Below are 14,723 nucleotides of genomic sequence, written 5' to 3'. Positions count from 1 at the left end.
AGGACATGTGGGACACGTTCTGCCCATACAACATAATACGCGAGAGAACACGCACACACACGCACACTCGAGATGGACCCCTGCACACGTACAGAGCACGGGAAGCCATGAACCAGGGAGCAGTGTCTCTCAGCAGCAGCTGATTGGCTACAAGGCCGTGCGTCCGTCCTTCCTCATTGGAGGGGGTGGTGGGGGGAGCCGGTGATGGACGGCCAATCCTTGTGCTGTCTCTTTAAAGTCTGATCACCCGTCTCTTTGGGCTCTGTCACGTCACCCCCACTCCCCCCCAACACACACACACACACACACACACACACATACACAGACACACACACACACACACACATACACACACACATTAGAGGCAAGGTTCCAGCTTTGGGTGAGGACTATGGCGCCCACTAGCGGCTGCTGTTCTTTATGGCTTCCTTGGCGGCTACAATCAGGGGCGTCAGGCTGGATAGAGGCTTGGCTAACTTCAGGAAGGAATGCTGTGAAGGAAAGAAGGGTCAGGATTAATACAAACACATGATGTATTACCAGTTCATTCAACTGTTGTTTGTTGTGTTACATCTAGCTGGCTGTTAGATACTGTCACTCTTATCCGAAGCGACTTACTGTAAATTGGGATGTCACAAATAAGAAATTGCTCCTCAGGCGCCAGGTCTAAGGAGGCCTGGTGCATGGTAGTTGCTGCTTTTGGGGTTCAAACCCAGATCTTGGAGTTGGGTGTGAGACTACCCTATGCACTAGGTTATCCTTACTAACCGGATGGACTGTTAAACAGAACCAACTTTGAAATTGTCATTGGAAATTGTTCGGAAAAGGGCAGGCACACGAAAAAAACTCCTTGGCAGGAGTTTGGACGAACCATTCGTCTAACAATCCATCACTGTCTATCACGTAGATCGTCTCTCATAGGACGCTGATTGCTTCGAACCACTGTGGTTCCGCCACAAGCGCATAACTTGAAGTCTAGCAAGATGGATTCTCGCGTGATAATAAAGATGTTTTTATGTGACAATCATATGATACTTGTTTGATACTGTTAAAGTATTTCGGTATGGTAACTATGAAGCAAAAGGAGGGGAATTGTATTTAACATGCGCGTGGAGCGACCCACGGCTGACCTATTTTCTAGCCACGGGGCTACCAACGGGGCTGCTGTTGGTTTCTGCCCTCCTCTCGCTCCCGCTCGGCGTTTGTATCAAGTAGGCGTGGCCTATGTGACGTATTGGCTCCGGCTTCCTCGTCTGTCTAAAGGTGCTGCCATCTGTGGCTGGAGTAGTTATTGCAGCTTGTATGTTGGGTCCTGCTCCCCTTGTGGCTATGTATAGTAATTACAGCTTGTGCATTCGATCCTGCTTCCTTGTGGCTATGTGGGGGTAATGCAGCTCATGTGTTCGATCCTGCTTCCTTGTGGCTATGTGTGGGTAGCTTATGTGCTTAAAATACGTAACAATACCAGCTAAGACGTGTAAAGTACGTTTAGTAAAGCATGCCGCTGATTCTTCCGCCGCTAATGAACGCCACTGAAGGAGTGATGGACGCCGTTACCTGGAGCAGGTCCTTGGCTGACCCCCTGCGGTCCACATCCATCTCCAGGCAGCGGTTCAGGAAGTCCCTGAACACGGACGTTAACCTCTCAGGGTTCTGCAGCTCTGGGGTCCCATTGGTGGCGATCAGGTACAGAGCCTGAGCCAATCAGAAAAGCAGCAAGGAAAGAATGTGTCATGTGGCGTGCAACGGGAGTCTTTTCCATGTCCGCTCCGGCATGGGAAAGCCCCGGTGAGGAACATGTGTGCTTCCTCTGTGGACCTACCCTGAGCGGGTTCTCGTTCAGGTAGGGCGGCTCCCCCTCCACCATCTCTATGGCCATGATGCCCAAGGACCAGATGTCCACCTTGGGCCCGTAGGCCTTGCGGGTCACCACCTCCGGAGCCATCCAGTAGGGTGTGCCCACCATGGTGCTACGCTTGTTCTGCTCCGGTGTGATCTGGGCACAGAACCCGAAGTCGGCTGCAGAGAGAGAGGGAGAGAGAGAGAGAGAGAGAGAGAGAGAGAGGGATAGGGAGAGAGAGAGAGAGAGAGAGGGAGAGAGAGAGAGAGAGAGAGAGAGAGAGAGAGAGAGAGAGGGAGAGAGAGAGAGAGAGAGAGAGAAAGAGAGGAAACAACAACAGGATAGACAGGAGGAAGAAAGTAGTTGAAGAAGTGGTAACGTTCAGTTGGCCAGAACCATAGCTCCCTGCCTATCTTATAGACCTTTTGTCCCGGGATGGAGACTGGGACTGAGGTCTCCGTCGCCTGTACAACAGCACCTTCTTTCAGATTAAACCAAGGTCATGACTCCCTGTGGCCACTAAAAATCCAGTGGCACTCGTTCGCAAGAGCAGGGGTGCTAATCCTGATTTCCTGGCCCGGTTCCCACCCTGGCTCTTGTACCAACATGGCCCCGTAATCATCCTCATGTCTAGTATGGGGATGATTAGGTCCAGTACAAATTCACACTTCACCTCTCAACTGAATCTACCTCCCCCCCGTTCGGAAGACACCTCAGCATGACCAATTAAAACAAGACAACTTTACTGAGAGCTGTGCAACAAAGTGTCAATGTGCTCGTGGCCATGGTTTGTGGGTTGACTTACTGAGCTTGACGGAGCCATCCATGCCCAGCAGGATGTTGTCGCTCTTTATATCTCTGTGGATCACCTGGTTGGAGTGCAGGAAGTCCAGCGCTTGAAGACACTGCCGGAGGGGAAACCAATACAGGAACAAGGCATTGTTAACAGCTCACCAGAAGACGGACTCGATCTATAGGGGCGAACCTCGAACATACTCCACCGCCTTTCACACTTATAGCTCGGGTGTGAAGTTGATAATATGTTGTATTATCATTTGATTTTGTTAGCGTTCAATGGCCTTTGATAAGCGAACCAAACATTGGTTGACCGCCTCGCGGTCAAGGCCTTAGCTCATCTACTGAGCATAAAATCTGAGGGAAACTCACAGCCTTCCTTCTTGCAGACAATATTAATGGAGCAACAACAACTTGTGTGGTCTCGGATTTCTTCATTTTGTTGTGGTGTCATCCAAATTAAAAAGAACCCCATTTCAATCACGGCACTGATTCATTTATATACCTCCATGTTTTTGTGAGTAAATCACAAACAATTGAAAAGATACTGAGAGGCTGCTCACTGCAGAGCCAGTGGGTGGAGCTATGCCTAGCCCACTCGGTCCTAGCCCCACCCTAACCCCAAGTCCCAGTGCCGTCTAGCTGCAGCCCTGAGAGGCCCTGGCGACGACACATCTGGCATCAGGGAACAGACGTGCTAATGATCGCTTACCGGAAACCCGATTTTTTTCTACCTATCCATCCCCCTAACCAAACCCTCTTAACATAACCATAACCCCTTAGCCTTACCAACACCCTAACCGTAGAACCTCAACCCCAACCACAACCATACCATAACCCTAACCCCTGAACCATAACGGCTAGCGTAAAACCAGCAGAGAGGAGGAGCTGGACCAGGCCCAGAGAGGAGGAGCTGGACCAGGCCCAGAGAGGAGGAGCTGGACTTGGTTGTTCGACCATAATTCGTTAAGTACTCTCACCTCCTGAGTGTGTCATGTCTGAGCGTGATTTAATTCAAGAAAAGTTCAAGTATACCTGGCTGAATATGTTTATCATTTCCATTTCGCGAAACCGAACCAGAGTTAACTTGGAAGCGGGCCGAGACCACTGTGTTCAAGCGGATCAGAATTGGTTTGTTTAATCCTCACCAGAGTCCGAATGAGCGTTCACGGCAGCTCAAATTACCGTACCACCGGGTTAAAGGCTCCAGGGTTCGATGAAAACAAACCAAACAGCTGTGTTGTGAAAGCACCCTGTCTATATAGTAAGAAGTGACTCGTTAATCATCAGGCTGGTAGGGTGCTCAGGGAGGCCAACAGAGTAATGGGATTAGAACCCAGAAACTTTCGCCTGGGGAGTCAAACACATTAACCACTGGAGTCTAGACTATCCCTGGACAGAGCGGAGGCAAACGGCTGGAATGAAATACACCCATTTGTATGCACGTGCACACCTGCGTGTCACACTTAAGAGCTACGGCTAGCCAGGGCTTCAGCCTTGAAGGGTGACCGATGGTGGCGATGGGTGATGTAGTGGGCTGATCTCGGCCCTCTTACCTCCCGGCAGACGGCGGCGATCTGGCCTTCGTCCATGCAGGTCTCCGTGACGACATCTGTCAACGAGCCTCCCGCGAGGTACTCCATCACTACCCAAAGCTCATCCCCCACTAGGTAGCTGGGGACAGAGAGAGGATGAGACAGGGATATAGAGAGATAGAGCAGGCGGGAGAGGAAGGGATAGACATAGAGAGAGAGTTTGATTGCGGATTTCCAAAAGTCTCAACTAAAATTGGATTGCTTGATTTATGATGATTTATTTTTGTGATTTCTTCAGGGATCCGACGCTTCACTGTAATTGGTTAGGGTCTTGCTTGGCGTGAGTGTACTGTCCCCTTTTTAGGCCACATGCCAACAGCAACAATATTGACTTCCCTTTCCTCAATCGATGCAATAGCAATGGAGTTTACAGTCCAGACCCACTTAAAAACGCTGTTTATTTCAGTTAGTTTTTTCTGTACAGGATCAAAACAATATAACAGATTTGACAACTTTCTTAATTGAAGTTCCCGCCAATATGGCAGTTTATTTAACAACCACTGTCCATTTTGCCACGGAGACACTGACCTGTCCAGGTAGTTGACTATGTTAGAGTTTTTATTTTCCCTCATGACTAAGATCTCATTGATGATCAGTTCCTTCTTGGGCTGCTGCTGCAGGTTCATCTGCTTGATGGCCACCTGGAAGGAACAGAGATGTATATTTAGGAACAGACACATGGTATCTAGTGTTAGATAGATGGATGGATGGAGGCACGGAGAGGTAAATCGATAGATCGATGAGGGTTACAATCAGTCAGTCTGAACTGTAGGGTTAGGGAGAGTTTGACCTGAATGGGTAAGGGTTAGCCTGATCTGGAATCCAGCAGTCCTACTATGGGGAAGCATAACTTCTGGGGGAAGACGGCACAGAGCCTGGGCAGGAAACATAAAACTGAAGGGGCGGAGTTTGGCCTTGATCTCCTGTTTAGTTACGGAGATATTCGACCAGCAAAAGCTCATTTGCGCGAGTGGATGAAGCTTTCAGAAAGGGATTACATTATTTTATTTGATTTAAGTGTATTTCTATAGTGGCCACTCTATTCAGTGTTGTACTGCTAGCTGAATTTGTGTTGGCCAATACTGACTTTAAGAGGGTTAGCCATAAGACTTTAGAAATGGATCTAAAGTCAGATGTTTGGGACTAAAGTTAGTATGAAGTAAATGGACTGCACTGCATTTATGTAACGCTTTTATCCAAAGCTCTTTACAACATTGCCTGACATTCACCCATTCATGCACACATTCACACACCGACGGCAGAGTCAACCATGCAAGGCGAGAACCAGCTTGTCGAGAGCAGTTAGGGTTAGGTGCCTTGCTCAGGGACACCTCGGCACTCTAGGAGCTAGGAGCAGCAGGGGATCGAACTAGCAACCTTGCGGTTACCGGCCATCCCGCTCCACTTCCTGAGCAGATGATTGGGTTTGGCTTATTACGAAATGAATGGGAACGGGTTAGCATAAAGGGGGCTAGGATGGATTGGTTGGAGTTAATATTAAGGGGTTAGGGTACCTCCTGTCCTGTGGCGATGTCAATAGCAGTATACACGGTCCCTGAAGCTCTGAAAGAACCACAAAGAGCATCACATTTATCACACATTATCAGAAAACAAAATACATATGATGATGCAGATGATCGTAAAATTGGGTGGCTTTCTAAGTTTGTTCTAAGTTTGTGCAGTGCTTAAATGTGATGTTCTCAAAGCATCATGTATGTGTTGAATATATTGACGACTTAAATCCTGTAAGGACGGTCTAAGCTTAGCTCATGACGACAGGTCTGTAATGGAACATGGCTCAGCTGCAACGATGTGTGTTTACACTATGTTTCATCTTATTTTAACACACATTGTCTTCATACTGAGTTGCCGCCCTCCCCCCCAAAACCCCCATCTCACTGTCACAAAATAGTACCAAACCCAGTGACCCGTCATATGAGTCTATAAAAAGCAGAGATGAAAATAATCGGCCTCGTGTTTTGATTCCTCTTTCTGTAGTGAGATCCATGCCGTCGCTCTGGGGCGCGTGAAAGAGAAAATGAGTTTTGCTTCATCCAAAGCCCGGCATCTCCTTTTGCCCGCGATCTGAGATTAACTATGTATTGACAATGTGCCGAACATGAAGCATCTTGTTGCTATTGAAGGCTATGTGTCTTACTGAGAGAGAGATCTTTTGCAACAAAACGGCTGGCTCAGGCGTTTGTAATTTTTTACCGCTCAGACTTTCTATTAAGTGTTATCTTTAGCAAAGTAAAAATAATATACACATATTATAAAAAAAAATGTAAGTGGCATGTTAAGGTATGGGAAATAATTAACTTGAATTGAGGTATGGCAATATGGCAAAAATCTGTATCCAATTACCCGTGTATTAGCAACCTAGCTCTCACTGTGGGCTACAGCCTCTATTCATTGCAAGCGGCAGGAGCAACGCTAGACTCATCCCTGAGCCTATGAGGATGTGGTCCTTCGGTAAGCCTTGAGGAACCTCAGGGATAAGGCATCGGTTCCTGCAGGTCTGTCTCCGTTTCCTGCTATCACACTGTGCCGTCTCTGGTCGTCATGTATAAATGATGAAGGGGGCTTTTGTTCCTTCTGTGCCCGGCTCACTTAAGACTGCTCTGCTGGAGGTAAGGAGACAAGGGAGGAGTTCTCTCTGTGCTGCTTGACTGTGTGGGCGACGCACTATAGGCGACGGCTATGTGTTTGTTCAGCATGTGTTTTATTGGAAGTTTGCGGTAGAAGGTAGAAGAGGGGGATGGAGAGAGAAATGGCAAGCATTTTGAAGAACTGGCTGTGCAGAAAATAAATAGAGAAATTGAGAGAGGGATGGAAAATGTGACAAATGAACTGAATGAGAAACGTGTGAGAGAAAAACACAGAGCGGGAAAAAACTGAGGAGAGAGGGAGGAGGACGCAAGAGAAACAGGAGAGGAGAAACGAGAAGAGGGAAAGCAGAGAAGAGACACGGAGCTACTCTGGCCTCTGGCCGCTTCTAGATATGGTTCTCGTTTCCTCTACTTCCTGTTCTCGTCTTTCAGCCAATCACCCGCCCTTGTCTCTCTAAACTGCATTCCCATTGCACCTCCAGACAACCACATGTCTTCTGAGGGGCTTCAGAGAGACTCACCCTTGTCCGATCTTCTCGAAGCGTGTGTACTTCTTTTTGGGGTCACCCACACTCACAATGCTTCCTGGGTACACGAGGAACACAACGTGGTTGAGACTGTGAGCATGTTTAATTAGCACACACACACACACACACACACACACACACACACACACACACACACACACACACACACACACACAGACACACAGACACACACACAGACACACACACCCACACAGACAGACACAGACACACATACACAGACATACATACACACACGCACACACACACACACACACACACACACACACACACTGTACATATGCATGTGTACACATACATATTTCCCACAATATTATATTTATTTGAAAGGTATTTGATGTATAATGTTTCAAAATAACACATCTCCAGGAAGATTGATCATCGGAACATCCAACTAAGTTTTATCTTATATTTTTCAGAACTCTATGGCCACAGACACGAATATACTCACATAAAACCCCCGCACAACCGCTTGGCTATGTGGGAAACATGCTGATGTGAAAGCTGGGATTTAACTTTATCCTGCCAGTTATTACTTTCACACAAATGTCCACTTTACTTCACACACACTCAGACACACACACACACACACTACACACAATACACACATGCAGCCAGACGGGTGCACACACCACAGCCACACACACACACACACACACACACACACACACACACACACACACACACACACACACACACACACACATGACCACCACACGTACTGAGGCGCTCCAAGATCTCCTCGTCCGTCATCTTGGACTTCTTCTTCTGCCGGTCGGTGTGGCGGTACATGGTGTCCGACGTGTCCTCCGGCTGCACCTGGGACTGGGGCGGAGTCACCACCTCCTTCACCGGGCTGGGGGGCTTCACAGGCTCCAGGACGGAGCGCGTGTAGATCTGAGGGGGGAGAGCAGGATAGGGACATATTACACACATATGTCATCCCCCGGAACCACAAAGAGCCAAAATGGCAGCTTGAGCCAATACGGCCATCTGAGCCAAAATGGCGGTGCCGGCCTGAGCCACAATGATAGTCTGAGCCAAAATGGCGGCGGTGGCTTGGGGCCCTGCCTGTGCCAGGATGGCTAGTAGTGCATAGTCCTGCTCTAGCTTCCAGGGGATGAGTCATCTCTCAGGGAGCCCACCTGCCCTCCTGTCCTGACCTTTTTTAATTCATAATGACTCCCAGCCACACCCCCACCTTCCCCCGCCACGCCCCATGCCTCAGCCTCAATACACAGCAGCTCTCCAAACAACTCCCCCATGACGCCCGCTTCCTGCTGAAGAGGCGTGCTTCAGCTTCGGTGATAGTAATAATGTACTGTACTGTACTGCGGTGTAGTCTTTACTGTAGACACTTGCAGTGTGTTGTACTTGCATGTATGTTAACACACTATGGTGTGAAGTAATTCAGGAACCCACAGATTGATGAATGCGTGTGCTTTACTTTATTACACTACACTTTACTATACTCGACTGTACTACACTACAGTACAGGAACTCACTGATTTAGTGGATGCCATATGTAAGCATACTATACTATACTTTGCTAAACTAAACTATACGATGTTATGATACACTATACTATACTAGAGGTGTGTCTTTAATAAGTCGTGAATTGATTCAGAATCATAGATGATAAGATAAGGATCAAGATTCTTAAGTTTATCGATTTTTCCTCCACTACTATACCAAACTATACTAAACAGTAAGTTACTGATTTGGTCCAGCGTACTAAAGCATACTGCCCTAAAGTTCAGTAACTCACTGATTTGGTCCAGCCTACCTAAGATACTGCCCTATAGTTCAGTGACTCACTGATCTGGTCCAGCCTACCTAAGATACTGCCCTAAAGTTCAGTGACTCACTGATTTGGTCCAGCCTACCTAAGATACTGCCCTATAGTTCAGTGACTCACTGATTTGGTCCAGCCTACCTAAGATACTGCCCTATAGTTCAGTGACTCACTGATTTGGTCCAGCCTACCTAAGATACTGCCCTATAGTTCAGTGACTCACTGATCTGGTCCAGCCTACCTAAGATACTGCCCTATAGTTCAGTGACTCACTGATTTGGTCCAGCCTACCTAAGATACTGCCCTATAGTTCAGTGACTCACTGATTTGGTCCAGCCTACCTAAGCATACTGCCCTATAGTTCAGTGACTCACTGGTTTGGTCCAGCCTACCTAAGCATACTGCCCTATAGTTCAGTGACTCACTGGTTTGGTCCAGCCTACCTAAGCATACTGCCCTATAGTTCAGTGACTCACTGATTTGGTCCAGCCTACCTAAGATACTGCCCTATAGTTCAGTGACTCACTGATTTGGTCCAGCCTACCTAAGATACTGCCCTATAGTTCAGTGACTCACTGATTTGGTCCAGCCTACCTAAGCATACTGCCCTATAGTTCAGTGACTCACTGATTTGGTCCAGCCTACCTAAGCATACTGCCCTATAGTTCAGTGACTCACTGATTTGGTCCAGCCTACCTAAGATACTGCCCTATAGTTCAGTGACTCACTGATTTGGTATGCTCCGGTCGCGGCGCGATGACGGGCGGCAGCTCATCCTCATCATCCTCCTCCTCCTCCTCCTCTTCCTCCTCCTCTTCCTCCTCGTCCTCCTCCTCGGAGACGGGCGGGGCGATGGGGGGCTCTGAGGCGGCGGTCTTGGCCCCGGCGGTGGTGGAGGTGGCTGTGAGTCTGGAGCTCTGAGCTGGGTGGGTCTGTGAGACCAAACAGCCCCGAGACAGTGGCGTGAAACACAAGGTTGTTGAGGAGATCAGGTGGACAAACGCTATAGAGGGAGACGTGGTGACCCATGGACCGTGACGGCATTCAGCCAAGGCCTTTAACTGTGGTGGTTGAACAACACCCCGAGTAGTCATATTAACTGTACTATATCTATACCTACCTATGGAGTACGAGTATATATGAGCATTTGAGCATATACTTTTGACAGGGTTACTAGAAGGATACACACACTGAAAGCTAAAAATCAAAAAGCATACATGTACCACAGGAAATCCCGTTTGGTCGTTATTCCCTATCAAAACCTTGGGAAAGGTTACCACCAAACATTACCTGGGTGCAATACAGGGTTCATGTGTAAGAATAAAAATGTGTAAAGATCCTAAAACACATTGTGAACACCAGCTGGTAGTGAGCGTAGCAAGGAAAGTGCAGAGTGAACCAAAAGTGAAAATCAGTGACAATTAAAAGAGTTACACGATAGCTCAGCGAAAGCTAACAGCTTTCAAGAGAAAGGGTGCACATCATAGCCGTTTGCAGTGAAGACGGTGAAGCCGGTCACAGTCAGTTCTCATAGAAAGAGAACTTGAGAGACTTGTCAAATGGATAATAAAACAGTGTTTGGTAATCGGGGGTTGCTGGAGCGTGCATACTGCAACATTGCAGTAACGTGCAATGCTTCGGTGCTATGCATTCTCTCATTGCGCCGTACACCACTTCAGCTCTGCAGGAGCATGATTATTTCAGCCAGGGGCGTAGGAATGAATTTAACATTGGGGGGGACACATATCGGAAACCTGACAGATCCGGTATAATTTTTAGGTGGGACGAATGCGCCTGTCTCCGATATTGGAGGGGACACGTCCCCTCCGTCCCCCCCGGTTCCTACGCCCTTGATTTCAGCGCTGAGACACAGTCTGTCACACACACACACACACCCACCCCTCCACCAGCACTGCCACCTCCACATCACCCTCACTCGTCTGGGCTCGTCCTCCTCTTATGGGCTGGAAACATTTCTTTCCGTTCCCAGCCCTGTCATGCTTAAACGAGGCAGCGGCTTAGTCCTGCTGATTACGGATTAAGGAGAAGTGTCTGGCCGACGTGTCAGAGACGCCGGGCAGGCAGCTGAACCAGTGCCAAGGGGGTTAGGCTTGCAGCACCTGGAGTCTCACCTGTCCTAAAAGGGCCCCTATGCTTACACCAGGTGGGACGCCAGCCTTTTCAAAAGCAGGACTGTACCAACTGGGGCTAGCCATCCTGCATATCTGACCCAAGCGAGATTGTGATTAATGAACCTTGCAGTGGGTGGTGCTAGACGGGCCCTTTAAGCTGTGCGGCGCGGCGTGTCCACTAGGCCTGGGTGTCTGAGATGGTCGTGGTGGCACAGCCAGGTTTTTGAAGATGTGAGTGACAGTGGATTGAGAATGGAAGCAGATGCATGCAGATGTTTATTGACCGATTGCTCGATTGACGACAAACCCTTTGTTACATGCAACCCACTCCTGACAGGCTGATCAAGACTCTGCTCCTTCGGGGACTGTTCAAAGAATTGAGTAGCTGTTTTTTGTGGCATTCTAATTCTAGACATTGCTTTGATCCCTTGCAAATTAATCCCTGCCATCCCTCCGCTGAACATTTTAAGTAGAGTGTGACATTGATAATGCATCCAAAATTGCTAAATCAAACTAGCAGATGAAACCCAGAGGGTAATTCTTTCCAATCAAGCAACAAGTGTTGCTGGAACTCATTGCGTCATTCATGTAGAGGCTATTAGAAAGCTGGGGAGGGTTATATGAGTAGAAGCTGGCCCTGTGGCCAAAGGCAGAGGTATAAAGCATGGGTATGGGGATATCACGTCATAGATGGTGGAGTTACCTTGTCAAATAATGCGCTGCAGGTTCTAAGGCTGACGGGTGGCCCGGACGACAGCAGCCGGTTCTGAATGTGAAGGTTGAGAATGGGAGGGTTTACTACTACATAATACTACATAAGAAACCCACACAGCAGTTCAAAGGTAAATTGGATTGAAGGGAAATGGGGGGGGGGGGGGGGCACGGCTGAGGGGTTTCTACCTCCACAGGTAGAGGAGGGGAAGACAGGATCGGTCGCCTCACATCTGTTGACACGATGTGATGTTAAGACCATAGTAGAACAGTGTTCTCAGGGACCTTCTCAGGGAAAAACTCTCCTGACATTTTGAAGTGTTTCGACCTTGCTAGAGTTTTTATCAGTTGCATTGTTGGTAGCTTCTACTTTTGTGAATAGTTCGTTATCAAACATTAGTGCACGTACATACAAGGTTAAACAACGTCTTTGTATGTAGACATATCATTATGGATTGTTGAAGGGGACTGTTTTATAATCCTGGACTGAAATACACAATGAGGATGAAATCCAGAAGCTTTGTTTCATATAATCATCCTTTAGAACACATAATTTGTAGCTTTTGATGGAATACAGGGTGCACTGAATTCAATGCAGAGGGCGATATGGCTTAATGGCTTTTGACAACCAGGCTGCCATGAGAATATGTATCTAAATTTAGGCTTACTAAACCAGTATCAGTTGACCTTTAAAATAGCCTTGCATGAATTGGCTTGTTTATATTTGCCTCTGGCTTCATAGTATTTCCTTATAATATAAATGTTTCATGAGCATAACTTTTAGACATTTATCTCTGGGAAGTTGATCTAAGTCAACAACCCACATAAGAGAGAATCATTGACTAATATGAGGGTATGATCACGCTCTGTTCAGCCAGGAGCTGTTAGCTTTGTACTGCTATTCATGTAAAAGGTCATGCGCTTAACTAAATTTGGTCGCATAGACCTAGATCAGAACAGAAACTAGTGTTTCAAACATCGAAGACCCTCAACCTTAATATACAGCAAAAAACATGAAATATCCTCATTGTTTACAGAGTTATTATTCTAAGAACGACGATGAAACCTTTTTATATTGCCTAGCATGAACCCCCATCACTAAGGAAAACATGATGAAACAAACAGACAGATAAAACCATTTTGTGACAATTATGTTAGGAGTCTATTCATCCCTACAATTGGTCACACACAACATTTTCAATGATTGAAGCGAGCGATTGAGAAACAGTCACAGACACATAACGTTTTTTGATAAACATTTTTATGAAATGACTGTGTGGTTTTCATAGAGAAAGAGAGAATGAGAATGGAGGGTAATTTGAGGACCACACGCAGCAGTAAAAACCGAAGACTGCCTCTGCTCCGGATGTGCAGATAGTCCGATAATTTAATCTCATCCCTCAGAATGGAGTAGAGAGGGAGGAGGGGGGGGGGAAGAGAGAGAGGATTCAGATGAATGAAAATTACTTTGACAGAGCACTCAATATTCCTCAGAGCGAGGGCCCTTGTTACGAGGCCACAGAAACACAAGTGAAACCACAGAAGACAGCTGTCCATAGATGGGGAAGCCCAGGGTGTGCTGCCACCCATGTGACCTGGGTGGATAACAAACAAAACGCCAAACGAGAAAATCTGGATTGAAAAAAATAAATATTGAAAAACTGTGGGAGATTTTACACAGTTGATTCTAAGTAGGTAATAAGTTATTTATGACAATCAGGCTGGCGGTGGCAATGAAATATGTGTGGGTTCTGAGTCATGGCTCAAGCTCCTTGTGATTATCTTTTTCAAAAGGAAAGTTATAAAACAACAGGGTTCGGTTACTCCCACCAAAAGTCTCCTCCAAAACCACAGTGCAAGAATGTTACACAAAGCTTGTCGCAGTGGATACAATTAAATTAAGAAAGATCTTGTGTTTTACTTTTACCTCCGCTGGCCAGCTATTGACAGCACTGCAGCAGAGCTCAGCATAATGTGATGAGTCACAAGGCGGTTGGGAAACCAAATACTTTGGCGTGGTTGGCCACGAGCCAGAATTTTTGTCTGCGTCTACTTTGGTGTCAGTTACCGTGAACTCTATGAAACTTTCACTTACAGCAGAGGGCTTATTTGTCTAAAAGTTTTAGGAAACTTGAAATATTATTATTTTCCGTCTTTTGGGAAATGTCCTATCATTAACTTGGAAGGGAACTGAATTTACAGCATGCAAATAATGCATGTAAAAAGCTAGAAGGTTGAGAAACGGAAGACTTTGACGTTATTGGTGATGCTCAAATAGTTTTCAAATAGTTTTGTCTTTGTCTACTTCGGTGTCTGTTATCGATATAAAATATATGTCTATATATCTGATATAAAAAAAAGTAAACCACTTCCTTCCGGGAATCTCTCAATGTAACTTAAGAAGGGGGAACTCTTTCCAGCACGCAAGCTAGCCATGACCCAGTGAGTTTTTAGCCTGGGGCTTAAGGCAGTCCATCACGTTCATCACAACTGGGTTACACACTAGGCGACGCCAAGCTAGGCCGATCCAAGTACGCCTCGGGCTAAGCTAAGCAAGGAGTTTGACCCAAAAATTTATTAGCCAATAATGTAGAAAAACTATCAGTATAAGATCTAACTGCTCATAACTGGCATTATCTGCTTGAGTGATTATAGGGAAGAGTCAATGTCTCTCAGAGCAGCTGTTCACCTTGACCCACTA

General features: G+C 46.8%; 1 protein-coding gene across 1 annotated transcript in view; it reads right to left on the bottom strand.

Annotated features, from left to right (window-relative positions):
- Window positions 1–176: 176 nt before the first annotated feature.
- LOC307076766 (serine/threonine-protein kinase PAK 3) overlaps window positions 177–14,723 on the bottom strand; it is a 31,192-nt gene continuing 16,645 nt past the window's right edge. Inside the window, exons 6-16 of the mRNA XM_079737875.1 lie at window positions 12,015–12,077; window positions 9,908–10,111; window positions 8,107–8,281; window positions 7,361–7,424; window positions 5,745–5,793; window positions 4,759–4,871; window positions 4,192–4,309; window positions 2,646–2,745; window positions 1,823–2,019; window positions 1,558–1,695; window positions 177–491 (exon numbers count right to left, since the gene is read on the bottom strand). Coding sequence (XP_079594001.1) covers window positions 402–491; window positions 1,558–1,695; window positions 1,823–2,019; window positions 2,646–2,745; window positions 4,192–4,309; window positions 4,759–4,871; window positions 5,745–5,793; window positions 7,361–7,424; window positions 8,107–8,281; window positions 9,908–10,111; window positions 12,015–12,077 — 1,311 coding nt within the window. The 3' untranslated portion in view covers window positions 177–401. The remainder of the gene's footprint in view (window positions 492–1,557; window positions 1,696–1,822; window positions 2,020–2,645; window positions 2,746–4,191; window positions 4,310–4,758; window positions 4,872–5,744; window positions 5,794–7,360; window positions 7,425–8,106; window positions 8,282–9,907; window positions 10,112–12,014; window positions 12,078–14,723) is intronic.

Source organism: Pollachius pollachius (assembly GCF_949987615.1).
Source record: "Pollachius pollachius genome assembly, chromosome: 6".
In the NCBI taxonomy this organism is placed as follows: Eukaryota; Metazoa; Chordata; class Actinopteri; order Gadiformes; family Gadidae; genus Pollachius; species Pollachius pollachius.
This window is presented reverse-complemented; position numbering and strand designations above follow the sequence as displayed.